We start from the raw sequence: 27994 nt of genomic DNA on the forward strand, positions 1-27994 counted from the left end.
CTGTTGTGTACACAAGTGGGTCATTTCAGTCAGGGGGGCAACGGGAAGATTGGAGTCATTCTTGGCCTCTCTCAACCTGGCTTGGGGGTGGGAAGAGCAAATTCCCTTATTTGTTACAGTCAAACAATCTTTGGATGGTTGTAGTCAGAGATAGTATCAACTTGGCTTTGGCCATTAGTCTGCTTATTCATTTCCTCTTTGATGAAAATAGCTCTTTGAATGCATTGTCTTCCCTGGCTATATCTCCACTGCTTTTGGGTGTAAAGATTAAAATAAATGGCTATGAACCTAAAGCACAAGCTATTTTTAAAATAAATTTTAGTTTAAAATGGCTTTCGTAACTCTGAACTTGGCACTGCAGAATTCAAGTATCTTGCAAGAGCATTTTGGCCCAGTGTACCTTTTGATCAATACTTTTGGAGATATTTTGATATGTTTCACCACTTCTCTCATAGTTTACTCAGTTGTAACCCTCACAATGGATGAATTTTCTGAATTTCTACCTTTGCCCACTTCCATCATGTGCGCTCGAACCCACGGTGATCATCTCCAGTGATCTATATCATGACCCAGGGCCGTGTTGTGTCATTACCTTGGATCGCTTCCCACCCACAGCTCTACGTCCTCTGTGTCTGTCCTTGCAATAAATCCCTTTTATGCACTCCACTCTTTCAAAGGTCAGTCCTCACTTTGTCCTTAAAGAAAATCTCCAAGCCTCTGTCCTTGCAAATTAATCCTGCATCACCAGCTCAAGGTTTGTGGACGTTTCTTGGTGTTTAGTTTTATGGCGTACAATTGTGGTCATAAACACTTTACTGAACAAATTAATTCAAATAAAAACTTGCCCAGTATAGAGTTTTTTTACTGTAATTCCTGTTTTCAGAATTTCCTGGTGATTTTACTTGTTTCTGACATTTCAGTAATTTTTTTTTGAAGTTGGATTTTGTAGGCTTGCCACTAGCGAGAAATGTTGTTTGGAGTCTCATTATGTTGTTTCACTATATTGAATTTTTCCGCTTGCAGGATCTGATGGTGGGTGATGAAGCCAGTGAATTGCGTTCGATGTTAGAGGTTAACTATCCTATGGAAAATGGCATTGTTCGAAATTGGGATGACATGAAACATCTGTGGGATTACACGTTTGGCCCAGAGAAGTTAGATGTTGATTCCAAGAATTGCAAAATTCTTCTAACTGAACCACCAATGAACCCCACAAAGAATAGGGAAAAGATAATTGAGGTAAGAATATTTGTTGAGGAAACACTGCTTTGGTTGAAAACTGATTTTGGGACGATCAAATGGAGGGTTGCCTTATTTTAGAGGCAGTTCTTCTGCTTCTGGCTCTCCACTCAATCATGATCTTGTCTAATTTGGGGAATTCTGGCTCAATGTAACTAATTACCTGAGGGCTTTCTATGAGTCAATGTTTAGCTCCACTGAGATAGTTTGCTGATGTTTGAAAAGGAGAATGTGCAGAACAATTGGGGACGATGCTGGTGGTGGTGGAATATGTGACCATGTTGGAAAAACCACGGTATGTACCTGTTGAATTTGGGAACATGCATGAGATCTGAATGCCTTGTGGCAACACTGATTTACTGGCAATTGATGCCTCTTTATGGAAAGGATTGTGTAAAGAATTTGGATTTCTTTCCAGGTCCAGGTTATTAGTGCATTCCCTGCTAGTTGACCTATTGAGTTTACAAAAATGCTATTTGAGCACGTGTCGGTGGAGAATTATGTCATAGTTTCTGTGTAAGCATTTGATCCAGGAAACTGCCCATTATCTGAGAGAATCTGGAGTGTAACTTTATTTTATCTTGCTGGTACCATCAGTCTAGGATTTTGGGAATGTTGTTGGTCATGTCACTGCAAACTCTATTTATTTGTCAAAGTTAATCTAAGTTACGATGCTCTGAAACTTGATCAGTGTTGACTTTGTAATCTGCCCATGTTTACACGTCTCACCTTAATTTTGAGATCAGTCTATTATAGTATTGAGTATTGCATTTTTTACATTCTTCCCTACATAAGCACCTCATTTCACAACAGTTATATTTTTTGTTTTTGTTGCTGCAAAACTGTCATGGTGTTATTCCCAGACTGTGGAACACAATCCCAGATAGTGTTATCAGCTCCAAAGCAGCAATGGGGCCTAGGCCAGAATCCAGTATGTGAGGTTTTCCCTGCTTGGTTGGTTCTAGCTAATCAGGTTTCCATAGGTGTGCTTGTTGTGACGGAGGCACCCGGGCATGTGTTGAATTACGTCGTGGACCTCTGGTTGGCATTGTATCTCTGTCTGCTTCCGAGCTCTGATGCCCTGTCATAATCTTGAAAATGACATTGGCACATACTCCAAAACAACTTCTGCTCCCAACCTAAAATAAAATCAGCATCTCCCACTTCAGTCCAGATGCCCTACTTGTCAATTCCTGTGTCTGTAGCAGCAAATTAGCATAGGTTCAGATCCTGCCAGTGTACATAATTTGATGCATACATATATTGAGCAGTGTGGTACTGAGCTGCTTTGGTTGAAATGACTTCAGGAATATGGGGGAGTGGTTTCAATTCTTTTATGAATGATTAATTTGTGTACCAAGAAGTGCTTTCATGCTCAAGAATCGTAGTAATGACATGATTATGGAATATGAGATTCAACACTGAGTGACAGAGCCTTCCATACATGGTAATGATTTTCACTGTTCTGTAACTTTAGTGCGCTTCAGCAATGTGGCAAGTACTTTTGAAGGACCAAACTGGGAAGAGCTGTCCCTGACAGACTACTTCAGCCCAAGGCAAAACTGCTCTGCTGAAAATTGGAGAAAAGCTATCGGTTTAAACCTGTGAACTTAATTTTTCTCATTCTTCACGGGATGTGGGTATCACTGCCATCCAAAATTCATTGTCTAACCTTAATTGACTCAACTGGCCTCTGGGCAATCTGCCAACCTATCATAGTGGAGTTTGAGCCTATGTCCCTAGATTCTGGTGTGCTAATCCAGTGACGTTACCACAATGCAACCACATTTCTCCTCTGATCATATTAACACATCAAAGCATTACAGTTCTTGTCAATGTCACTTCAACATTGTCTCATTAGTCATTACGCTGTCTGCTGCTTATAGATTTTCTCCCTCTTAACAAAAATCCTCAGTCAACCTTTGACATAAAAATGTTCAAGGACTTGGCTTCCACCACCTTTTCAGTAAATAGGTTCCCAGGATACTCAAATTGCAGAGAGAATGTTGCTCCTTTGTGCTGGTTTTAATTGAGTGACCCCTAGTTCTAGATCCTTCCAGAAGAGGATACATCCTGTCCATGTCCACTCTGAGATTGTCACGTTCTTGTTTTGAATCAAGTTGTCTGTTACTCTTCTTAACACTAACATACACAGTCCTGGCCTGTCCAACCTTTCCTCATAAGACCACTTGCACATTACAGTGAGTAGCTTACTAAATCTTAGCTCAGTTGCTTAGGATGTCCAGGATTGTGTGCCGTATTTAAGATCTGGTTTTGCTGATGCCCTGTACAACTGAACTATAACCCCTCTCCTTTGTCACAAGGAATTTAGTGCAAATGATGTTCATCAGCTTTTCTAATTATGAACTCTACCTCCAACACTATCTAACCTTTTTTCAATTCCTGATTAGTGTCCTGATGCTCCTTAATCTCTTGTCATTAGGATAACATGCTTCTTTATATTTCCTATCAAAATGAATAGTTTAATATTTTTCCACATGATACTGCATTTGCCACATGCTTGCCCACTCAATCTGTCAGTAGCTTCCTTCACTTTCTCTTCATGTTTAGTTTCCTACCTTCTGTGCACCTTCAAGTCAAGCAGCCATGCCTTCTGCCCCTTTATCCCAGTCTCATTAATATGAAAGTGATGTCGTCATGGTAACAAAAACCCACTGGTTTACTGATGTCCAGATGGCGGTCTCCATGTTAATGGTGATCACGTGGCTATTAAGACAGGAGCAGAATGAGGCCTTTCTGCTAATCGAGTCTGCTTTACCATTCCATCATGGCTGATATGCTTCTAAACCCAATATCCTGCCTTTTCTCCATAATGCTTGATCCCCCTTACTAATCAAGGATCTGTCTTAAATACACGGTGATTTGGCCTCGAGCCCTTTTGTGGCAGTGAATTTGACAGATTCACCACCCTTTGAATGAAGAAATTCCTTCTTATCTTAATTCTGAAGAGTTGTCCCTTCATTCAGAGACTGTGACCTTGGACCTTAGTCTTTTCCCGTGGTAACATTTCTACACAGCCTGTCTATAGTCTAAATTTTGATCAACTCTTCCCTCCTCTCTAAGCTCCAAGTCTGCACCCAGTGTTCTCAACTGCTTCTCGTATGACAATTCCAGGATCGTTCTTGTAAAGGTCCTCTGGACTTCCTCAAATGTCAGCATATCCTCGCTTAGATGCTAAGACTGCTCTCATTATTCTAAACGTGGTCTGACCAGAGCCTTGTACAGCCTCAGCAGTACATTTCTGCTCTCATATTCTAGCTTTCTTAAAGTGAATGCTAACGTTGCATTAGTCTTCCTCATTGCCAACTGAACCTACATGTTAACCTTGAGAATCTTGAACGAGGACTCACCAGTTCCTTGCTTCAGATTTCTGAAGCCTTTCCCCATTGAGTAAATAGTGCACACCTCTTCTTCCCAACTGTGCACAACATCACATTTTCTCACTTTATCCCATATGCCACCACTTTGCCCACTCTCCTAGCCTTTCCAAGTCCTTCTGCAGCCTTCCCACTTCCTCAATGCTACCTGTCCCTCCATCTATCTTTGTGTCATCTGCGTGCTTAGCTTCATCCAGATTGCTAGTGTATAAAGTGAACAGTTGTGATCCCAACACAGATCCCTGCAAAATTTCACTAGTCCCTGGCTGCTGCCAATCAGCCAATCCTTTTTCCGTGTCAGTACCTTGCCCCTCACACCTTGGGCTTTTTATTTAACAGCCTCCTGTGTGACACCTTGCCAAAGGCCCTCTGGAAATCCAAAGAGGAGATATTCCTTGTGTTGACTCTGCCCTACTTCATGCACTTTGGAGTGCTCTGTAATCTTATCCTTAATAGATTCTTAAAGTTTACCAATGACCAAGGTCAGGCCTGTCTTCTACCTCCCTCCCTCCTTAAACAGTAGATTTACATTGGCCATTTTCCAGTCCTCTGGGACCCTCCGACTCGAGTGCTTCCTGAAAGATCACGACCAATGTCTCCAAAATCTCTTTCAGAATTCTGGTGTAGTCCATCTAGTCCAGATAATTTTACCCAGCTTAGGACCTTTCAGCATCCCCAGCACCACCTCCTTAGTAATGGCCACCGCACTCATCTCTGCCCCCGACTCTAAGTTCTGGTATGTTGCTGGTGTTTTCTGCCGTGAAAACTGATGTAAAGTTAATATTCAGTTCCTCTGCCATTTCTTTGCTCCCCTTTAATACTTCAATAGCCTCATTTTCCAGTGCTCCAATGTTTTTTTGCCTTCCTCAACTTTTAAGGAGCTCAAGAAAACTCCTGTAACCCTCTGACAAGCTATTTTACAGTCCTATTTCATCTTTCCCCTCTGATTGCTTTTCTAGTTCTCCTCTGATTTTTAGAGGCTTCCCACTAATCTTCAACATATGGTGAATACTTTTGCATTTATGCTGCCCCTGAGCTTCCTTGTCAGCTGTGGTTGTCTTCACCCCTCTCCATTCTGTTTGTTCTTCCTTGGGATGAATTTCTGCCTTGCCTCCTGAATTATCTCCAGAAGCTCCTGCTATGACCCTGAAAACAATGAAAGAGGCTTTAAGTGCATTAATAGTAGTGAAGTTTTGGGAGGGATTTCCAGCGTTTAGGGTACAGACAACTGAAAGCATGGCTGCCGTTGGAAGAATTAGTATAAGCAAAAGGTCAGAGTTGAAGCAGTGCAGACTGTAAATGGACTGCTGCTGTTCACGTTCCTATTTTTGTCACTGCTTCAGGAGATCCACACACTAGGTGCTTGTACTGCCTGACACTGCAATATATCATTGCACATCAGCTCATGCATTCAACTGTGAGCTTTTTCCTGCTATTGACATTGATATGTGACTGCTCGAGGGTTTGCTTGGGCAATTTCTTCTCGTCGTCCAACCCAATTTCCCCTCTTGCTATTGACACTTATTGCCAGGATCTTCTGTGATATTAACAGGTTATTCCTCTCAGTTGACAATTCCTAACCCTTGCACACCTGTATCAGCAGGGTCTGTTTGGCGGTGGTTTTAGTCGCCTTGGGAAGCACCCATTCTTATGTGTTTGATCCTTTTAGTAAACCTTAATTATTGATAGAGGATTGTGTGAGGCTGTCAGATCTGTCTGGCAGTAACATTTCCAGAACTTGATACAGTTGAGCAACAATAAAAGTTCTATGTACTTCCTACTTGGTCCTGAGATTTACCTCCTGCTCGTTCCAGACATGTTGTCTTAAGCTGTCAGTCATGGAGCTTGTCATTGCATTTCCATCTTGCTTGCTACTTAGCAAGATGCTACACATTGAGTGAACTACTTAATGTGGTCACTTCACTCGGGTAATTTGAGTGTCATTGCTTTTGGTTTTAGTTTGAGTATAGTAGTAGGGAGGTCAGCTATACAGGACATTGGTTAGGCCACTGTGGAATATGGCATTCAGTTCTGGCCTCCCTTCTATAGGAAGGATGATGTTAGACTTGAGAGGGTGCAGAAAAGATTTACAAGGATGCTGCTGGGGTTGGAGAGTTTGAACTATAGAGAGGCTGAATAGGCCGGGGCTCTCTTCCCTGTAGTGTCAGAAGCTGAGGGGGTACTTTTATAGAGGTTTATAAAATCATGAGGGGCATGGGTAGGGTGAATAGCCAAGGTCTTTTTCCCAGGGCAGGGGAGTCCAAAACTAGAGGGCATAGATTTAAGGTGAGAGGGGAAGGATTCAACAGGGGCAAAAGAGGCAATGTTTTCATGCAGAGAGTGGTGTGTGTGTGTGTGGAATTGGCTGCCAGACGAAGTGGAGGAGTCGGGTACAATCACAACATTTAAAAGCCATCTGAATGGGTATGTGAATAGGAACGGTTTCGAGGGATATTAGCCAATGCAGGCAAAAAATGTGACCAGATTCATTTAGGATATCTGGTCAGCGTGGATGAGTTGGGCCCAAGGGGTTTGTTTCCATGATGTACAGCTGACGTGGACAGTAACTAGAATGGGGACCAGTTTTGCAGTTGTATTCTACAGAGTATAGCAGTGAAACCCAAATTAACTTTCACACTCTCAGGACACAACATAGGGCTGCTAACTCTGGTTAACTTGCGTTCACCACCTGACCTGCCTCCAATGACCCCACCCTGACACTCCCTTCACTGATCTGTCCTAGAACCGTTTGGTCGGTTAGTGGAATGGTTATTTCTCCTTTGCCTCATAGTTTGGAATCTTTTTTGCAACTCAAACGGCAATCTTTAAAGAAAAGATGTCTTTCTTTTCAAGATCCTACATATTTTTCCCCCTTACTGTGGTGTTCCTCAGTATGCCTTGGAGATGCATCTTGCTTTCAGAGAATGCTGCACAATCCTGGAGGGTTGCTAACTCTGTTCCTTTTGAGGTGAAATTGGATTCTGAAAATGTGATTCAGCTTGCCCTGTTTGAAGATGTATGTGCTTGTCAGGATTGAGGGAAGAGTTCTGTGTGTGATAGACATGTTTCAGCCCTACTGCCATTTTTTAATCATTCATGGGATGGATGCATCTGAGGCCAATATTTGTTGCCCCTCCCCCATTGCCCTTGAACTGAGTGTCTTGGTTGACCATTTCAGAGGTCATGTAAGAATCAACTGTATTGCTGTGGATCTGGAATCATATGAAGGCCAGATAAAGGAAGGATGCTAGATATTCTTCTATAAAGGGCATGCATGAGCAAGAGAGGTTTTGCGAACTATCTATAGTTGTAATAGCTACCCACTGCTGGCACTTACTTCCAGAGCACAATGTGTACTTCACCATGAACCATGGCATCCACTGTCAGATGAAGAATGCAGAAAGCCAACATTTCTCACTTTAACAAGTGAGAACAAATCCTGTCATGTGTTAGACTTGTCAGTTGGTCTATGCTTCGAATGCGAGCGTAGAAAATTACAAAATCCAATATACTACCGCAGAATATGCTGCATCACACCCATTATAGCAATGTCGTGATAATAAAGTGCTTTCTGGCTCTGAACAGTTGACAGAAAAGCTCTGGTGGGGTTGGGGTTGGGGTCGGGGTCAGCTTACTGGAATATATTCATAATTCCTGTCTAATGTACTTTGTTAATGACTTAGAAATAGAATTGAAACACCTTAAGTCCTCATCATTTGTGATGGTTTGTGTTATTTCCCATTGCATATTTGCTGAGAGATGTTAAAGCTGCTGTTCTGATTTCTTGTAAGCTCCAGCGCTGGCCAACTTCCAGGTACGTAGGGCTCAATGTTTTAAAATGGGATAAGTGACGAATCAGAGGAAGGAACTGCGGTCGAGAGGGAAAGCAAAAGAAGATTGGCTTCCTTCTGTTCTCAAATCCATTTTGAAACGAGGAGCCTGTGTAAATTTCTCATGTTCGACCTTGTCAGGTCACAGCTAGGTTAGGAATGTTTGACGTTCAGGGGAGAATGAGATGCTAGTTGTGTAGGAGTATATTGAAATTGGCTGTTTGTCAGTTGATTTGAGAAGTGTATGACGATAAGATGACGAGGATGGGTTTGGCTAAATTACAATTTTGTGTTTCAGGTGATGTTTGAAACCTACCAGTTTAGTGGAGTCTACATCGCTATTCAAGCTGTCCTCACACTCTATGCTCAAGGTATGTATGCCTGAGAATGGAATTTGAGGAATGTTGAAGTTAAACCAAGATGTTGTATAACATACAGCTTAAGGCTTGATCAACTAAACTTTGTTTAAAATTGCAGTAACGTTGATCAGATTAATCTTGTGTAAAACCATTTTGAGAGTGAACCTCCTTGTAAAATTTGAGTTCATTGCCAGGTACAGTTTTTCATAGCTGAAATGTTGCTGCCGACTGCACTGTGCCCTTGGAATAAAATCATCTGCAACACTTTCCTGTTGCATCACAGTCTCAAATATGATACAATTTGCTTTTTATGATAACCTTGTAAAACAGAGTGATGTCCCTTGGGAATACATACAGTAACAATTACTGCTTGCCTGATCTCAAGAACATGATAAATTGTCAAGTTGAAAATGGAAAAGTTATGAAATACCATAGTAAAATAAATTGTAAATAAGTGATCCAGTGAAATTATGAAAAAATTATGAAGCAATGCCAAAAGCATGGAAGTTGCAAAATATAAAGAGTAACAATCTTAAAATCAAAGCACCAGAAATAGGCTAAAGCAGTCACCTTGAAGTTTGTGAAGTGTTTCCTTGACTGAACATTAAGTAGCAAGGGTGTGGGTTGTAGAAAGTAAGATAGCAGCTTAGCATTGATTGAATGTGATTTTTAAACCTGGGTTGTCAGCAGAACAGGTTACAAGTCCCGTTGTTGAGAACATTGAGAAATGGTTTAAGGTAACATTTTAAACTGAAAATGAATATTTCACAGAACTTCAGACTTATTACTTCGATCAAGACAGGAATGTTGTAAAGTTGGTTTTGCCCAGAAGGGTGAAACATTGCATGGTTGCCGATTTATGGATCTGCACTGCATCCTGCAGCTTGATCCAGCTTTGAATAGCAATGTGATCTCCTCAGAAAGATGGACTTCCTGGGTATCATGATCCCACTATAACCAAGTGTTGATCCTTTCGCATGGGGGCAATCCCCATGGAAGACTGTCACGTGCTGTTTAAGCATCTAAATCTCCAGCATCAATTACAATACAGCCACCTCAGTCATAAAGCTGCTAGCTCCAGATGTGTAACCTGTAGTCAGGAGGCAATCTCCTTTATCTGAAGGAAAAGTTCAGGGCCACGTTCTCCAATTCCTGGATGTGATCAACAAAATTCCTGGAGCATTCCCATTTGAATCTTTTTACTCCAACTGTAGAATATGAAACAAGGCTACTCCCTAAATGAAAAGTCAACATTTAACAAAAGTGAACAAAAGCTTATGAAATTTTGGTTGTAGCTTCAGATTTCTGGTGGAATATACACCAGGGCTGATAACCCTGCAGGTGGCCTTTCACGAACACCTCACTAATTTTGTAAAGTTCAGCAAAACTACTATAAGAAGGGCCATGTCTCCGACTTCACTTAGTGTAGTTATTGGTATGTACATATCCATCGTTTCGGGTGCCTATGTCTTTAACTTTCTCATGAATCTGTCAGTTTGTCTTTATTGGCTTTCCTGGCCCGCATATATGCTAATAGTCTGGAGAATAGAGACGACATTGGCTTCACCTGTATTAATGACCTGGGATCGGGTGTTGAACGCTGACTGGTCATATTTTGTCAATAGTACAAAACAAAAGTGTAATGGCCTGAAAAGGTTTACCAGGATGTTCCCGGGGCGAGAGGCTGGAAAGGTCTGCTCTGGTCACTGGAACAGACAAGGTTAAGAGTTGAGATAATATGGTCTGAAGCTGGATGAACACAGCAGGCCGAGCAGGAAATTTGGACATTTTGGGTTGAGACCCTGCTTCAGAAATCTGAAGCAGGGTCTCGACCCAAAACATCAAACTTTCCTGCTCTGCTGCTTGGCCTGCTGTGTTCATCCAGCTTCAGATTCTCCAGCATCGACAGTTCCTACTATCTCCGTAACAAGGTTAAGAGGGGACCCCGGTTTTCAAGTTGAGGGGGTGAATTAAAAGATGAGAGAGGGGAAATTATTCCTTCTTTCGAATAGGCCAATCAGCTGCATGACAATCCCAACATTCGTCAAAGATGAACAGGGTATCCTATAGAGAATGTGTCCCTCAAAGAGCATCAACAAAGAACAAATGATCGTCATTATTTCATTGCAGTTGATGGGAGCTTGTTGTACACAAATGGGTTGCCCCAGTTAAATAAATGACTACCCATTCGAAGTACTGCATTGAGTGAGAAGTAGTCTGTTGTCTAGTGATGACGGAAGGTGCTGTACAGCTGCAAATCTGTCTAGCATTTTTAAAAATCATTAGGTGAGATGAATATTTCTGCAGAAATGTTATGAACTGAAGTGGAAGCTGATTCTATGAATAACTTTGAAAGGAAGTTGAGTAGGCTTATGGGGATGAGGAACTTGGGAGGCCTCTGGACAAAAAGCAGAGACATGGGGAACTAAGTGTTGCTATTTCTTCAATCAGCTGGAACACTGAGCTAACTCGCTTCATTTCAATGATCATATGGAGGAACAGTAGTTGAATCTGAGGGGTTGCAGTGACATAGCAAATAAATCAGATAAATCTGATTTAAGTACTGTGTTCACTTCAGTGACAAATGAAATGGATTGTAGGCAAAGGCAAGAACTGAAAAGTAGAGAAATACGGCGAGCATTAGTAACCATTTCCATAGTGCTTTAGTAGCTTGGGGAAATGCAAGCTATCTGCAGGCTTTAGTAGAATAACTACTTGGGTAGTTACGTCACTGAAGTGAAGCCAAGAGGATGTAGAACTGTCTCATGACAATCCAAGGGAAGTGAGTACAGGCTGTACAATGCTCCGATCAGATCATAGTTGAGACCAGAGGGTTCATTTCTAGTGACTGAAGCACAAGGGTTAAAGCCTTTCAAGGTGTTGGGGGAAGACCCTGAGACTTCCTGTCACTGGGCACTGAAGAAATTATGGCAGACTGGGACTTTTTCAGTGTTGAGAGCTGATGTAATATTGCAAATTGGTAGCATTTCCCAAAGCTGCTCCTTAGGCCATGGGCTCTGGTTCTGGTTCAGTTCATAAAATGACACTCCGAAGCTGGTAGGATTCCTTTGGGGAAGTCCTTTAGGTCAGAAACTGAGGTGGAAATTTGGAAATTGGGAGTGAACTGTTTGGCTTTCTGGTGGCGAGCTCAGCTGGAGCAAATGTCATTGAGGTGTTTGTGGCCTCTGTGCAATTTAACGCCATATTTTTAAACCAAGACACACTTCCATCCAAGACTCGGGCAGCATTTTCATTACAACTGATTCATTCTTCCAAAGAAACATTGGCTGATCTGCTTTTTGATGTGCAGAGGTTGAAAGATGCACACTCTTCCTCACTGCCTCAACCTCGTGTTGAACGTAGTTGTGATGATCTCAGGGCTTCACTGAGTAAGATCAGCTCAAGCACCACGCACGTTTAAGATAAATTCTTGGACATGTTAAGTGTTTTAATTGGGTTAGAGATAACTTTAGCATGGAAGAAAATGGGTCAGATCTATTTAACTTGCTGTAAAGTGTGTCAACCTGACTCTACTCTTATCATCCCGATGAAGGTGCGTTCTCTTTGTGTTAGAGCACGTGGGAGCTAGCTGTCTGTTTGGGCTGCCTCTGTAGGGAAAACAGCATTTAATTCAGAGCTACTCTCTAAACAGGAGAGAGAAATGGCTCATGACTTGTCTGGCTGCTGCCTCCACCTGTCACTACAGCACCAATTTACCAATCTCTATCAGATTTTAATATAGGCTCCTTTGTGAGGAGGCGGTTATGAGATGACCAGCAGAGCAATGATGGAACAGTTAGCGGTGATTGAGGATAAAAGGAGTCTATCTTGGGATGGGGCAAGAAAAATTAAAGGGAAGTGTAAGTGAAGCAAGGATAATGAAAAACTAATTCAAAGCATAGTTAGGATTTGAAATACCCTGCTAGGGAATGTGGTAGAGGGCAGTATCAACTAAGGCATTCCAGGGCATTGGATGGTTATTTGGGTAGAAATGGTGTGCAGGGCTTTGGGGGAGAAAGCAGGAATTTGGCACTAGGTGATGTTACTGGTACAGGTAGATGGACTGTGGCAATTTCCTGCACTATAATGATTCAGAAAGCGTGACCAGAGGGTTAAGTTTGAAGAGGGACCCATGGCAAAGTGAAAAGGAGGACAATGATCGTATGGAGGAGCAGTAGTTGAATCTGAGGGGTTGCAGTGACATAGCAAATAAATCAGATAAATCTGATTAAATACTGTGTTCACTTCAGTGACAAATGAAATGGATTGTAGGCAAAGGCAAGAACTGAAAAGTAGAGAAATACGGGGAGCATTACTACCATTCCCATAGTGTTATAGCTTGGGGAAATGCAAGACATCTGCAGGCTTCAGTAAAATAACTACTGAACCAAAGGTTGGGAGGGTGCATGAGACAAAGCTTCATGTTCCACGTGGAAGCAGAATGGATCTGCGAGAGGGTAAGTATGAATTTCGGCTCTCAAACTGACACTCCATGGAGGCCATGGGGAATTGGAGTTTGAAGGCTCTTAGATGGTTGGTATAGAGGTGAATGATGCAGGGACATAGCTGGGAAATGTTCACTGGGAATCAACAGCCTTGGCAAAAGCTAAGTCTGAGGATTGAACTGGGTTTTATACTGCTGAATAATAGCACAGCTTCAGTTTCAGATATTCAGGTTGCAGCCCGGTTTGACTTGCCCGTGGTTTAACCAGACGTGTCTGACAACATGGAGGTACCTGTGAGACCAGTGAGAGCATGAGCTGCTGCAGTTGGTGTAACAAGGGCAGACGGTGATGTCTGACCGAAAAGGTCAATGGAGGGGCATATTGTGCTTCAGGATCTTGCAAAAAGTGTGGTACTACTACCTGTGTGTCTGGCTAAACCATAGCAGTGAACCCATGAAGAGCAATGTTTCCTGCCCCTTTGCTCCATCTCCCCACCCTTCCCTCACAAGTACCTGTCTCCTTCAGAGCTGGGTTTCAGGTTGTGACAAGATATGGTATGATGCAGCTGAGAAATTCAGGCAACCTTCCTGGCTGTGTCCTGCTTTAATAACTACAGCGTACAATCATTGACAAATGTTTGGAGTCTGTCTTTGCTAATGAACTGTTGGTCTTCCTCCAGGTTTGCTAACTGGTGTGGTTGTGGACTCGGGTGATGGTGTGACACACATCTGCCCAGTATATGAAGGGTTCTCACTGCCACACCTAACACGGAGGCTCGACATTGCTGGCCGGGATATCACCCGATACCTCATTAAGGTGAGAAGTGCCATTTGATTGCAATGCTTTAAAAAGTTGAGCTTGTACTGTCTTTCTGTTCTGTCTTCTGCTTGTTGGTGGCATGCCTAATGCTGGAAAGATATATGGGGTATTAGTGTGCCTTGGTAATGTCTAATAAAATAATTCTTCACTCAAACCCTGAAGAGGATGATTTGTACCTCGGGTGCTGGTTGTAGATGCTGGTGTGTTCGCGGAGCTGGGAGATTTCACCCCCTTACTAGGTGACATCCTCAGTGCTGTGGAGTCTCTGTGAAGCACTGTTGTCTTGTGCCTGTTTGAATTCATATGGTCCGGTTTTAAAAAAAAACACAGACCATATAAATGTTTTGACTAACTCCAGAATCAATCTAGTCAATCTCCTCTGCAACCCCACCCACCAGTGCTAGTCTGTACTTTGTCAAGTAAGGAGACCAAAACTCTACACAGTACTCCAGCTGTGGCCTTGTCAGCATCCTGTTCAGCTGCAGCACAATCTCCCTATTTTTAAACGCCATCCCCCTCGCAATGAAGGTCAATGTTCCATTTGCCTTAATTACCTGCTGCACCTGCAAACCAATGCTGTGGACCGCAACTTCCCCCCCCACAGTGGTCAAGAACGCCCTTGACCTCGTCTCCCGCATTTGCCGCAACACATCCCTCACACCCTGCCCCTGCCACAACCGCCCAAAGAGGATCCCCCTTGTTCTCTCTCACCACGCCACCAACCTCCGGATACAACGCATCATCCCCCGACACTTCCGCCATCTACAATCCGACCCCACCACCCAAGACATTTTTCCATCCCCACCCTTGTCTGCTTTCCGGAGAGACCACTCTCTCCGTGACTCCCTTGTTCGCTCCACACTGCCCTCCAATCCCACCACACCTGGCACCTTCCCCTGCAACCGCAGGAAATGCTACACTTGCCCCCACACCACCTCCCTCACCCCTATCCGAGGCCCCAAGATGACTTTCCATATTAAGCAGAGGTTCACCTGCACATCTGCCAATGTGGTATACTGCATCCACTGTACCCGGTGTGGCTCCCTCTACATTGGGGAAACCAAGCGGAGGCTTGGGGACCGCTTTGCAGAACACCTCCGCTCGGTTCGCAATAAACAACTGCACCTCCCAGTCGCAAACCATTTCAATTCCCCCTCCCATTCTTTAGATGACATGTCCATCATTGGCCTCCTCCAGTGCCACAATGATGCCACCCGAAGGTTGCAGGAACAGCAACTCATATTCCGCTTGGGATCCCTGCAGCCCAATGGTATCAATGTGGACTTCACCAGCTTCAAAATCTGCCCCCCCCCTCCCCCCCCCTGCACCACACAACCAGCCCAGCTCTTCCCCCTCTACCCACTGCATCCCAAAACCAGTCCAGCCTGTCTCTGCCTCCTTAACCTGTTTTTCCTCTCACCCATCCCTTCCTCCCACCCCAAGCCACACCTCTATTTCCTACTTACTAACCTCATCCCACCTCCTTGACCTGTCAGTCTTCCCTGGACTGACCTATCCCCTCCCCACCTCCCCACCTATACTCTCCTCTCCACCTATCTTCTTTTCTCTCCATCTTTGGTCCGCCTCCCCCTCTCTCCCTATTTATTCCAGAACCCTCACCCCATCCCCCTCTCTGAAGAAGGGTCTAGGCCCGAAATGTCAGCTTTTGCGCTCCTGAGATGCTGCTTGGTCTGCTGTGTTCATCCAGTCTCTCAATTTATTATCTTGGGTTCTCCAGCATCTGCAGTTCCCATTATCGCTGTGATTCATGCACAAGGATACCCGGATCCCTCTGCACAGCAGCATGCTGCAGTTTTTCACCATTTAAATAATAGTCCATTTTGCTGTTATTTCTCCCAAAATGGATGACCTTGCATTTACTGATGTACCCCATCTGCCAGACCCTTGCCCACTTATCCCCCCTGTGCAGCCATTGTGTCCCTATCTCACTTTTCTCTACCACTCCTCTTTAGAGCCATCTGCGAACTTTGACACATTGCACTCGTTCCCTGACTCTCAACCATCTCTAAATTGTAAAACAGTCACGGTCCCAACACTGATCCCTAAGGCACACCACTAACCACTGATCACCAACCAGACAAAAACCCAGTTATCCCCACTCCTTGCTTTCTGTAAGTAAGGTGGAAGTGCAGCCAATGCAGTGTGGAAATGGAAGGAAGTTCTCTTTAAACTGACTTGGAGTTTTACTGATTCCTGGCTGTGGCCTGAATAATACCTGCAGTAAATTTGCAAAATCCTGTGCCCAATAAGAATATTAAAATCAGTAACCATTGCATCTGCTCCTTCTTGAATTGATCTGTTGTGTCGAAGTATAATTGGAGACTTTTGTGGCGTTAGGTTAAACTGCCTTACACTTGAGATTTTAAGTCACAATAGAGACAGAATTCTAATCTCTGTTGAGATGCAATTATATTGATATTTAATTAAATTGGTTAAAATTGCTATAGTCCTACTGGACCATGGGGCTGTTGTCTCAATGGGGAGAGATGACATGGTTTAACCTGAAGGTCATCTCTGATAAGTGTAGAGGTTGAAGAGAGGCCTTCATGGTGACCCCAGCCAGTGCTGTGGGCCTCATTCTGCATTGCTAACCAACCTCCATTAATGCAATGCATACATTACTGAGATAAAACTGAACTGAAAATAGAGGCAGGCTGTTTGGCCTTGAGTCCATGGTTGCAGTAATGGCTCACTGACTTCTTCCCTGTCAGCCTTAGTGTCTTCATTTCTCCTTTCTGTTTATCTGTTTTCTCGATCATAGTATCTGTGTTACTCATTGTGGTGTTGAGTTCCACATTCTCACAGCTCCTGATGAGAAGTTGCTTCTCAATTTCCTATCGAGTTTCTTGGTCGTTGACTTCTACTCTCAGCTTCTAGCTTTGCTGTTCCTAAAAAATAGATCTGTCTGTTCCACCTGATCTAAAACTCTCCTGGTGCACAAACCTGATTGAACAGTAAGAGCCAGGAGCAACACTGGTGATAATTTGTTACCTTTCATTGAAAGAGGATCCAAGTAAAAAGAGAATCCTTGAAGAGAGCTCTGAGCAGAGAGCGCCACTAACTGGTTATAGGACCACTTTGCCTCAATTGCCGTGCGTTGGTCTCGGCTCCTGTCTTGAATGTTCGGATGGGGTTTAAATCACGTGCCATGTTGAAGCACCCATGAGTGATTGATGCATTGACTGAGAATTCAGCCAGAGCTGTAATTCTACGCTGGTACACTTGCACATGCTTTGCTCGCTATGGGCTGAATTCTCTGTTGTACAGAGAATGCTGGCTTTTTTTTGTTGTTTTCTATGACTCTGTTGGGCCAATGTTGGTGAAGGTGAGGAATAATTTCAGTGGTGTGGTTTCAAGCCCTTAAACAAGGGACTAATTCTAGGGCATGAGTAAGAATGACAGACAAACTTTGCAGAGGTGTGACCTTCACTGATGCATTTGAGGGGTGTCATAGGGCAAGATCTGAGGCAGCTGAAGGAGGAATTGATGGGGATTCAATGTGAGAAATGAAAGACTTTTTGACTGTTGCAACCAGGTTTAGCAGAGGCCATGGGGCTGTGCACTGTATTGGAGGAGAATCGAAGTGTCAGTAGATGTCACTGTGGAGTGGCATCATGATGAAATTCAGTCTAAGGTTATCCCTTGGCAAAGGTGTTGGGGAGTTCTGGATATGAGCCAGGACTAGAGACAAACACCTCCATGGCTCTGAACAGCACTGAGGAGTCTAGATGAACCCCACAACGCAGCATGCTTATCGGGTAGGGCTAATGTAATGGTACCAGTCTACTTACGGCTGATAGTACGCTGGATGTCATAGCTTGGTTCACTCAGTTGGTTGGATGGCTGGTTTGTGATGCTAAGTAACACCAACAGCATGGGTTCAATTCCACACCATGACCATGAAGGACTGTCCTCTTGCCTAAACCCTCCCCAGTCGTCGTCCTCCAATGAGAGTAGTCCTCTGGCATGAACCTGCCTTCTTTTCTGGATCATCCTGCATCCCTCCCTTGATCAGCAGTTCCCTTACACTCTGTGCTAGCACCTGAGTCTGAATACTGTCTAGTTTTAGTTCCACTTTATTTCACCTTTGCTAAAACCTAGATAGGCAGGCTGTCAATGACTTGTGTCTATAATGTAGTCAGAAATGCTGTATGTGAAGGATGGGTGACTGCAGCTGGATGGTTTTATTTGGCTGTTTTTAAAGGTGAATTTCTGACATGTTTGGGTTTTTCCACGTGATATTGTAGGAATGAAGTAAGGTAAACTGGAGGAGCGAATTACAGCAGATGCTGGAATCTGTGCTCCAAACAAAAAATGCAAGAGATCACAGTGGGTTAGGGAGCCTCTGGAGAGATAGCAAGCTAATGTTTCGAGTCAAGATAACCCTGCATGAGAGCTCTGATTTAGATTCAAAACATTAACGTGCTCTCTAAGGTGAACTGCAATCAGGTGTTCATTGTCTCCAACCTGCCCACCCGGCGTGTTGCTGTTTGGGATGCCACTGGCTTTCTGTCTGCCTGGCCTATTCTCTTGGACCATTGGGTAGAGCCACACGTCAGTGGGGACACCTTGGACTATGGGCAAATGCTTCATTCTTATCCTGACGGTGTACTTCCTGCTGTATTTGAGAAGTCAAGAGAAATGCTGGCATACTGAATGGGTATGGCAGCCTCCAGTGAGGAACAGTTAATTCCTTGAGTCAGTGTGGAGGGGAAATTGGCATTTTGGAATCCACATAGTTTTCACCCATTTGCTTGTGGGTTTTGAAAGAGTGACAGGGGCCTGCATGTCTTGGTGGTCCATTCTGCACTTCCTTGCATGCTGATAGATACTTTACACTCGATACAGCAGGCACCCACCCACGTGCTCATATCCAGTTGGATTCCTGGATAGTGAAATCAGCAGTGGAATTCCTAGCCTGTCAGCTGTTCCCTTACCCTCCGAGCCGGAACATAAGTCTGAATACTAGAGAGAACAAGGTGTAGAACTGGATGAACACAGGCCAAGCAGCATCTCGGGAGCATAAAAGCTGACGTTTTGGGTGTAGGCCTTTCTTCAGAAATCTGAATACTAACTGGTTGTGGTTTCACTGGGCTTGTTTTCCAATGAGGATCTTCAAGGAGTTTTGGGGGTGCATCATGTTGGCCCTCTGTACCGTTGCTGCTCCCGGGTACAAGCCCGAGGAGCCCCAGTCATTCGTTTTAATGCCTGTTTTGCCTTGGCTTTTCAGAACGTGTGGAGGTTCTGCTTTCTCAGCTTTTGCAGTTCTCGCTTTCACCACCAGGTGGCAATGCAATGCCACCTGGTGGCAGTACGTGGTACTGCAAAGATTCTCGAAGAGAGCGAGTCCAGATGACACTACAGAGTTGAAGTGATGTGTGGAGGGGACAGCGTTTATGTTAAAGTTGGAAGTCGTGTGGGGGGTTAGAGGATGTAAAGTGCTGGTGGAGAGAAGATAATTCAGATTTTACATTCAATCACTTAATCTGAACTATCATTATCTTCTCTCCACCCAATACCCCCACACCACCCTCAAACTAGAGCATAAATGCTATCCCTAGCCACACTTCAGCTCTGATGGCGAGTCATCTAAACTCAAAGCATTAGCTTGCTTGTTCGCTCTCCATGGCTACTGTCTGACCTGCTGTGATCTCCAGCATTTGTTGTTTTCCATTTTGATTCCAGCATCTGCAGTTACTTGCACCTAATCCAGAAATATTGCTCTTTTCTTGAAAAACAGTTTCTTCTATGGACCTGTTAGAGTTTTGATGGACGACTGTTGCAACAAGCCAGAAGAAATTATGGGGTTACTGACTTCAGCCATTAGCAACGTCAGTCCCACTTAGACTTGATAATGGTGTGATTAATTGATTGTACATTTGCTGAACGGAATTTAAGGCATAGCTGTACTGGGTGATGTTGCAATAAGGTTTGCTGAAAAGGATGTGTTTGATTAAAACTTATTGACAGACAACTTGCCCTTTTGTCGATATAACAATCCCTTTATGAAACAATATTTCGTTCACTAAAATAAAGGCAAAACGCTGCGGATGCTGGAGGCCTGAGATGAAAAATAGTGTGGTGGAAAATCTCAACAGGTTTGGTGAGAGTGTTTAACTTCAGTTCTGCAGCAAATGAAGGTCTAAACAGGATTCAGCAATGATGTAATTGATGTGTGTAGATGTTGAATCCATGGCAGACTGATGTTGGGGTGTTGGTGAGGGAATGGTGTTGGCATGGGGAGAGAAGAGTAGGGATTTTTCTCCTTGGCCAGCATCTCTGCTCAGATTGTTCACTGCTTTGGGACCTTGCTGTGTGTGAATTGTTTTGTGTTGGACAACAGAACCATCTTTTGAAAAACAATTGACTGCAAAATCATTCACTTGTAGTTGGTGTTCTTAATTATGAATTGCTGAGCTGAAGGTTTGAGGACATGCTTACTGCTGAAAAGATATCACTTGTTATCAATGAGCTTTGGTCATGGTTAAATTTTTCACTTTCACTGAAACTCATTTAATACCTTTTGAGAATTGAGTAACTTAAACCTGAGCTTCAAAAGGTTTTGTCTCAACAAATGTGTAGTGTATTTTTAGCATTTGATGAGATTTACATAATTTTTAAGAAGCATACAGGTCACCAGCTTATGTAGTTGCTTGAATTTGCAAATGTTTGATATTTGGCTGCTGATCCTGCTATAAAGTCATTATCATCTGGCTTTGGAAGTTTTGCTTGTATCTGTTGCTTTTTGGTGATGTTGTCCAGTGTTTTAAGGGTGTTTGAATCTTCCAGCTGCTTCTCCTGCGAGGTTATGCTTTCAACCATTCAGCTGATTTTGAAACAGTTCGTATGATGAAGGAGAAGCTGTGTTATGTGGGATATAACATTGAGCAGGAGCAGAAACTGGCACTGGAAACAACTGTGTTGGTGGAGTCCTACACGGTAGGTATTATTCTCAATGAGCCATTTTCTTTTTTTGCAACATGCACTTATGGTGCAATCTCTAACTACTACATTGAATGTCAGTGTGTGACTTGTACAGAAGTTAGACCCAGTGTGTGCTAAATCTTTGCATATCCCCCAGCTAACCTCTGATGGAGTGTCCTTTCTCTTTCTCATTGTCCTCAGCAAAGCTTGCATTCTCCTTTGTTCTTCTCTAGTTTTCCCTAATCTCTCGCACCCTCCCCTTCATGCTGTCTTATTTGGTGAACTGTTTGCATTTGCTTTTACCTGATTGTTTATAGCTCCGTTTCTGCTGGCTTCTGGGCTGACAGCCGTTTGGAGTGATCAGTGTTTTGCTAACCTGACGGCAGCTTAGAACTGAGTTTCAACAAGGTGCTCAGTAACTCCAGCACCTCTCCTGAACACCCTGGTGCCCCCTCAGGGAGGTGGAGTGGGGTTGCCGTGGGCCTGTGTTTAAAGCGACCATTATACCTGTGCTGCCTGGAGATTCAGCAGCTGTTACTGAATGATGGGTGAGAGGCTGGTGAGATGTTATCGTCTGCATGTCCCCAGCAAGACTCTGTTGAGTAATGGGCAAAAGTTGTTTTTATTATTTCTATTGCAGCATGTTGGCATTGTTGGAAAAACTGGCATTTATTGCCCATCCTTGAACTGAGGGACTTGTTTGGCCATTTCAGAGAGCAGTTAAGAGACAACCACTGCTGTGGGTCTGGAGTCACATGTAGACCAGACTGGGTAAGGGTGGCAGATTTCCTTCCCTAGAGGGCCTTAATAAACCCGATGGATTTTTCCAACCCATTTGAATCATTACATGGCTGCCATTTAAACTAGCTTTTAATTCTGAAATTTATTTGAATCTGAGTTTCTCCATTCACCATGGGGCTTGAACTTTCATCCCTGGGAACATTAGCTGGGTTTCTGGATTACAAAATGGGTGTTGCTATTACATCACTGCCTCCCCTTGCACATTGGAAATGATCACTCTTTGTTTCTAACTTGGAAGGTGGCAATGTGCCAACCCATTCCCACCCTCGGTCCCGAAAACCAGCTGCTCTGAATGTGCTGCAGGTGGTTACATCCCTTTTGGTTCAGGGATTGAGAGGTGGTGTCATCTGAAAGGAAGTGATAGCTTTCGCAACAACAGAGTCCAGTCAGTGCTCTCAACCCAATCCTCCCTGGATCTCTCGACTCTTGCGAACTGGTTATCTGGAAGTTTGTCTTTAGAGGCTGGTGTTGCTGGGTTTGTGTTCCTAAAGCCCAAGGTTTTTTTCAGCTTCCAGATGGCCGAGTGATAAAAGTTGGAGGAGAGCGTTTCGAAGCAGCTGAAGCCTTGTTTCAGCCTCATCTCATCAATGTGGAGGGTGTCGGTGTGGCTGAGTTACTCTTCAGTACGATTCAAGCAGCTGATATTGATACCAGGTATGTAAGCAGCTGGCATTGGGCCTATGGTTTTTGGAAGTGTGGTGTCTCCATAGTCACTGGCACCTTTACAAATGCAGTAACTTGTGCTTAGCCAGTGGCTTCCAATTCAATCTGTTTCAGGTGGTTTGTTTCTTCACTCGGAATGTTAAAGCCATTTTGTAAATTTGTACCAAGAAGCAGATGAATAGTACTCTGAACCTCTGGCCCAGTTAATTCCTTGCTGTCTGCAATTGCTCCCTCCCAGGTCAGAATTCTACAAGCACATTGTCCTGTCTGGTGGCTCAACCATGTATCCCGGTTTACCATCACGCCTGGAGCGTGAGCTCAAACAGCTGTACCTCGAGCGTGTTCTCAAAGGGGATGTCGAGAAACTTTCTGTAAGTCACACTACTATTCAAAGCGATTCTCCAAATGTCATCAGGCCTGGTTTGGTGGACTGACATAGTATGGTCTTGGTGTTACTCCAATGTGTAGAAAGTGTTGTGATCTAATTGTGCAGTTGTCCCACTCTTACCCCACGCATCCATCCTAAAATGCATCTTCCTTTGTCCTGGTCTTGACCTTGTTGTAAAAATTCTCTTGGTTTTCAAATCCTGTCTCACCTGCCCAGATATGACCAGAGAATCACAGGCACTAGTTTCTCTTCCAACAATAGTGTTCTCCGTTTTCCATTGATTTGTGACTGCTTGTTGGGATTTAAAGGCAAGTGTTAGTTTTCACACGTATGCTGGTGGCACCAATTTCTTTTGATCCCTCCACACTCGCTGAGTAATTAGCTTCCCTGTCTAATGCCCATGTTGGGTGTAGAAGTTTCCTTTAAATGCTGGGAAGATCAGTCAATGTCTCAGTCCCTTCCACCAGATCCATCCACCTCAGCAACTGTGAGCGACTGAGCTAGACTGTTCATGCCCTCGAGTGTCATGTTTGAACCCACAGTGGTCAGCTGGCCACACCCATACCATCACTGATTCTGTCTCATTTAATTTGGCCCCAGAACAGCCATTTCCACCCTGTGCTGAAACCCTCACCTATCCATTTATTTCCTCCGAGATTTGACTCTTCCTGTAGAAATCCTGGTCTCCATTAAATTGCTTCTCTTAAATTCAATGGCTGTGACCCAACTTACATCAGGTCCCATTGATTTGTTCACCCTCCATTCACCATTAACTCCCAGATCAGTGGAAGCACAAATTTACAAATCTCTTGCTGATTTTTAAACCTTGTCATACTCCTCCTTATCTCTCTCACCTCCTTCAAACCCAAAACTTGCACGACAACGGAGTGCCCCAAATTCCAGCCTCTGGATTTATCCCTGATTCCTGTTATTGGCTCTGAATTCCTCCCCCCCCCCCCCCCAAAAAAAACATACCCCTTGCCACTGCCATTCTTTTAAGATACCCTGTCAAAGGAGCCTACTTGACCAGGCTTTCGGTGTCTTCATATGTCAGGTGTTGTTTGGTAGCATTGCAGTGCACTGCCTTGGGGGTAATAAAGCCATTGAAATGCAACTGGTGATGTAATAGCGATGTACCTTCTCCCCCAGTGGCAGCAGAGGTTCAGCCCTCCGCCTGGAGGTGTTTCTAAATCCATTTAGCCATTTGCCCTCTTTGTGAATGCCTTGTCAAAATCCACCAGTGCGTCTGCTCCTGCCTTTGTTTAACCTGCCTTCACCTTCTCTTTGTTGCTCAGTGTGTAGTATTGCTGCTTGAAAATTGCCATGTGATGTTTTGTCACAAGAACTGAGTGGGATGCTTCACCCACATGTCCCTTCAGCAGCGTGACAGGGTTGGTGTTGGGTCAACCTCTTAGTGGTCTTGATAGCTGCCAGTCCTCATTCCTCCAAGCAGTGTATAATGTGGCTACATTACTGACCTTCCAACCCCGACTGCAGTAGGCTGTACAGCAGCTCCAAGAGCCTGCACGTATGCCAGTACCATTCCCAGCATTGGGTTCCTGTTTTGAAAGTTTCTGCTGTGCAGAAACCAATGAGGGAGCAGTCAATCCAAAGAACTATTTCCCAACTGAGCTGACAACCTGAATCCAGTTTTGAGTGACAGAAAAAATCTTGTCACTAAAATCTGGTTTAAAGTCAGCATGAAGCTATTGATTTGTCGTATAAACACAACCAAGTCCCTCTGCCTTTTGACAGAAGGGGCTTTGTCACTGTTACCTGGTTTTCTGTACGACTCTAGTCCCAAAACAGCAACCCCTCTCAGGAATGGCTGAGCAGACTGTTGCGATCAAGGCAAGTTGGAATGAGTTTTTATATGTAGCTGATAGCTTCCCAGAATGATTGAAGAATTCAATCAATCCATTCCTCCTCTTTACACTTAGCATGGGGGTATCATGCTTTTAACAAAAAAAAAAGGTGAGCCACAGTGCAAGTGCCACCTGGCTGCAACTCTCCACCTTCTTTGTTGCTGGGTCGGTCTGTGGGAGTGTGAAAGCTGTTACCTTAGTCTCTACAACACTGAAACAGCGCTGCTTCCTCATTCCACTGACCCCTGCACCAAGGCATGTACGTTCTGAAAACCCTGAAGATAAGAGGAGAAGTCATGGACCAATCAACCCGTTGGAATCTTTAGCATTGGCGGAGCAGATTCAAAGAACTGGAAGTTAGAGATTGGTGGGAAGCAAGATTTTTTTTTCATTGACTGCATTATTTTCACTGACAAACTTTGTTTTCCAAGTAGGCTTTTCTAATCCGTTTCCTTCAGTATCACACTTGGGAAATGAGTTATGACACAGTTCCACAGGCTGTGGTTGATATTTGATAACTCACTGCAGTGTGGGCTATTTATAGGAACGTCTTGGCACAGCATAAACTGCTGGACTCAACTGACCCTGATTGTGTGTCCCTATCTGATAGCTTTGTGTCCAGTGGGTGTGTCAGTAAACCTACTGTGGGAGGGAATCCCAGCCGATTGAGTCAGTGCACTGTGCCTTCCTGCTGAGATGTACAGCTCAGATTTGAAGGTTAAAGTTGGCAGTTAACAGTCTCTGACAAACTGCTGTGTCATGAGTCTCTAGTGATATTTAAAGAAGACTCAAGCAGGTGCTTCTTAGTGTCAGCGTCGTGCATAAACTGACTTCAGGATGCAATTAACAAATTAGAAGTACCAAAACAGTACCGGAGGCTCAAAATCAATACTTAAGACTACTTCTAAAGTTGGGCGTGGGAGGAACAAAGAGAAATTAGCTAAGTGATTGTTCAAATGACCGGGCAGTGGATTTAAATGATGTTGGCATGGTGTGAGAAATCAAACCTAGGTTTAAACCTATACTCACTGACTTTTGCTCCCATTCAGAAATTCAAGATCCGTATTGAAGATCCACCTCGGCGCAAACACATGGTGTTTTTAGGAGGAGCTGTCCTTGCTGACATCATGAAGGACAAGGATAGTTTCTGGATGACCCGACAGGAATATCAGGAGAAGGGGGTGCGAGTCTTGGAGAAACTTGGAGTGACTGTTCGATAAATTCACATGCTCATTTCGGTCCAACGGTTCTCACTGCTTTTTTTGTTATTTCTTGCTCCTCTTTAAATCATTTGACTGTTTGACCTGGAGAAGCTTCTGCCCTTTTGACTCCTGGGGTCAGCTTTTTTTTTTTGTTCACTGGTACTGCTGGTTTCCTGGGAGAGCTTTCTTCCATATCTGTCAACTTCCCGGAATTGTAAAAGCATCCAACTTGACCATTTCCTTACAAACAGAAAAAAGGGTGTAGGGGCTGGTAGTGGAGGGAGGGAGGGTGGATTTGGGAAAAGGCTGTCTGCCAAGGTGTGACAGTCCTGTTGGCACTTCAAGAACCTCCTGTAGGTCGTAGCTGCAACTGTAGTGTTGGACTGTTCACTGTCTGTAGAACACAACCTAGTTTGATGCTCTGGCTCAGAGGGACCACCACACTCAAAGTTGTCTTTTCAAAAAGCAGCTTTCATGACCACTGCCTCGCAGTGGTTAGTGCTGTGACTTGATGCATTTTAATATAGATTCACTTCCTGGAAGTAGGGCTGGAGTACAATGTCAGTGTCCTTTTCTTGTTTTAAAACAAGCCTTCATTGTAGTGTCTGGGATGGGGTTGCGGTAGTGAATAGCAAAATTTGGGTTTGGAGATTTTTGTGTTGTGGGATGTTTAAGTGGTAAATGCCAGCTAGCCTGATTTAACTCTTATGTTGCTTCATCTTTAAAACAATGGTATGCAGTGCTGCACATTTCTGATAATTGGAAAGACGACAAATGTGGCAGTGGATGGGCAAAAATCTTCATTTGGTGCAAGGCCTCAGCAACAAAACCTTGTATAACTGAAAGGGACTGGGTTCCCTGGTATTAGATTTAAAACGTTTGTAGCTATGTTCACTAAAATTAAACCTATATTATATAAATATATATAAAATATGAGAAGCTAGAACTTATAAATTGATAGAGGTGATATTTAAGTCGATCAGCGCTCCACTTATTCATGAAGTGCTTCATGTTCGGACTCATTAAACATTTAAGGGGAAATTGCAGCATGTACAATTACACAGTGCCAGAGGCGTCTTTATAACTTGGATCTCTCTTTACACACAAACTGCGAAAAAACAAAATAAAGCAGTGATTTGTAGATAATTGTGCATACATTGTTTAAATTGGTCTCATTGAGTTGGATAAGGTAGGAAACATAAAGCTTCACAGTGTCATAGAGTTGGAGATTTGGATAAGATTGAGCCCATTTAGTCCATTGCTCTTCTGTTATTAACCCACTGACCTAAACTCTCTGCTGCACTTCACCTGTAGCTTTGAACATTGGTTTCTCTTGTTGCTTATCCAACTCCCTCTTGAATGTGACTGACTTAGCTTCAGTGACTCCTTGTAAAATGCATTCCATATTCTGATTTGATTGGGTGGGTGGGTGGGGTGGGGGGTTGGAGAAAGATGCTTTCTACCATTGCAGTTCTTTTAGAACTATCTGAACAGTATAAATTTTGGTGCCAAACTTCTCAATCTGTTATCTGCCAAACTTCATTTTAAAACTTGCAGCTGAGGATCTGTATCCAACCTTTGACAAGCCTGGTGTGCCTGTTTGTATGTGAGGGGAGGGAGGAATGCCACCTTTTTCAGAAAAGTCAGGTGAATTGCATACAAGCTGTTTGGGTGTTCGTAAGTGAGCTCAAAGCCATTCAGAGTCCCCTTCAAATTGTTTTAAAGAGATGTTATCTGCTGACCTAACAGCTCTAAATGGCTGAATTAGCAAGGTCCATACCCACATATCTTTTTTCAATTATCTTTGATCTTTAATAAAGTTTAATTTGAGTTACCCTCATTATCTTCGCTTAAACCAGCACTGTTTAAAAATGAGTAAACTGGTGAGTGTTGTTTGAACGTTGGTTTTTAATGGTTGCTCTGTTTCCTAAAAATGTATTGTGCAACTTTCAGAACCAAAAGTTGAGCGAGCAATTTGTGCAAATGATTGCTATTAAAATAGTACAAAGTTGGCCACAGAAATATTGTTAATCTGTGATC

General features: G+C 43.5%; 1 protein-coding gene across 2 annotated transcripts in view; it reads left to right on the top strand.

The window, feature by feature from the left end:
• The window catches only part of LOC125454677 (actin-related protein 2), a 45927-nt gene extending 17951 nt beyond the window's left edge, over positions 1 to 27976 (top strand). For both annotated transcript variants that reach the window (XM_048535708.2, XM_048535709.2), the window contains 7 exons: positions 1024 to 1239; positions 8766 to 8838; positions 13951 to 14087; positions 20901 to 21050; positions 22345 to 22490; positions 22738 to 22870; positions 25802 to 27976. In XM_048535708.2, coding sequence (XP_048391665.1) covers positions 1024 to 1239; positions 8766 to 8838; positions 13951 to 14087; positions 20901 to 21050; positions 22345 to 22490; positions 22738 to 22870; positions 25802 to 25972 — 1026 coding nt within the window. In that variant the 3' untranslated portion in view covers positions 25973 to 27976. The remainder of the gene's footprint in view (positions 1 to 1023; positions 1240 to 8765; positions 8839 to 13950; positions 14088 to 20900; positions 21051 to 22344; positions 22491 to 22737; positions 22871 to 25801) is intronic.
• The last annotated feature ends 18 nt before the right edge of the window (positions 27977 to 27994 follow it).

Source organism: Stegostoma tigrinum, chromosome 9 (assembly GCF_030684315.1).
Source record: "Stegostoma tigrinum isolate sSteTig4 chromosome 9, sSteTig4.hap1, whole genome shotgun sequence".
Classification (NCBI taxonomy): Eukaryota; Metazoa; Chordata; class Chondrichthyes; order Orectolobiformes; family Stegostomatidae; genus Stegostoma; species Stegostoma tigrinum.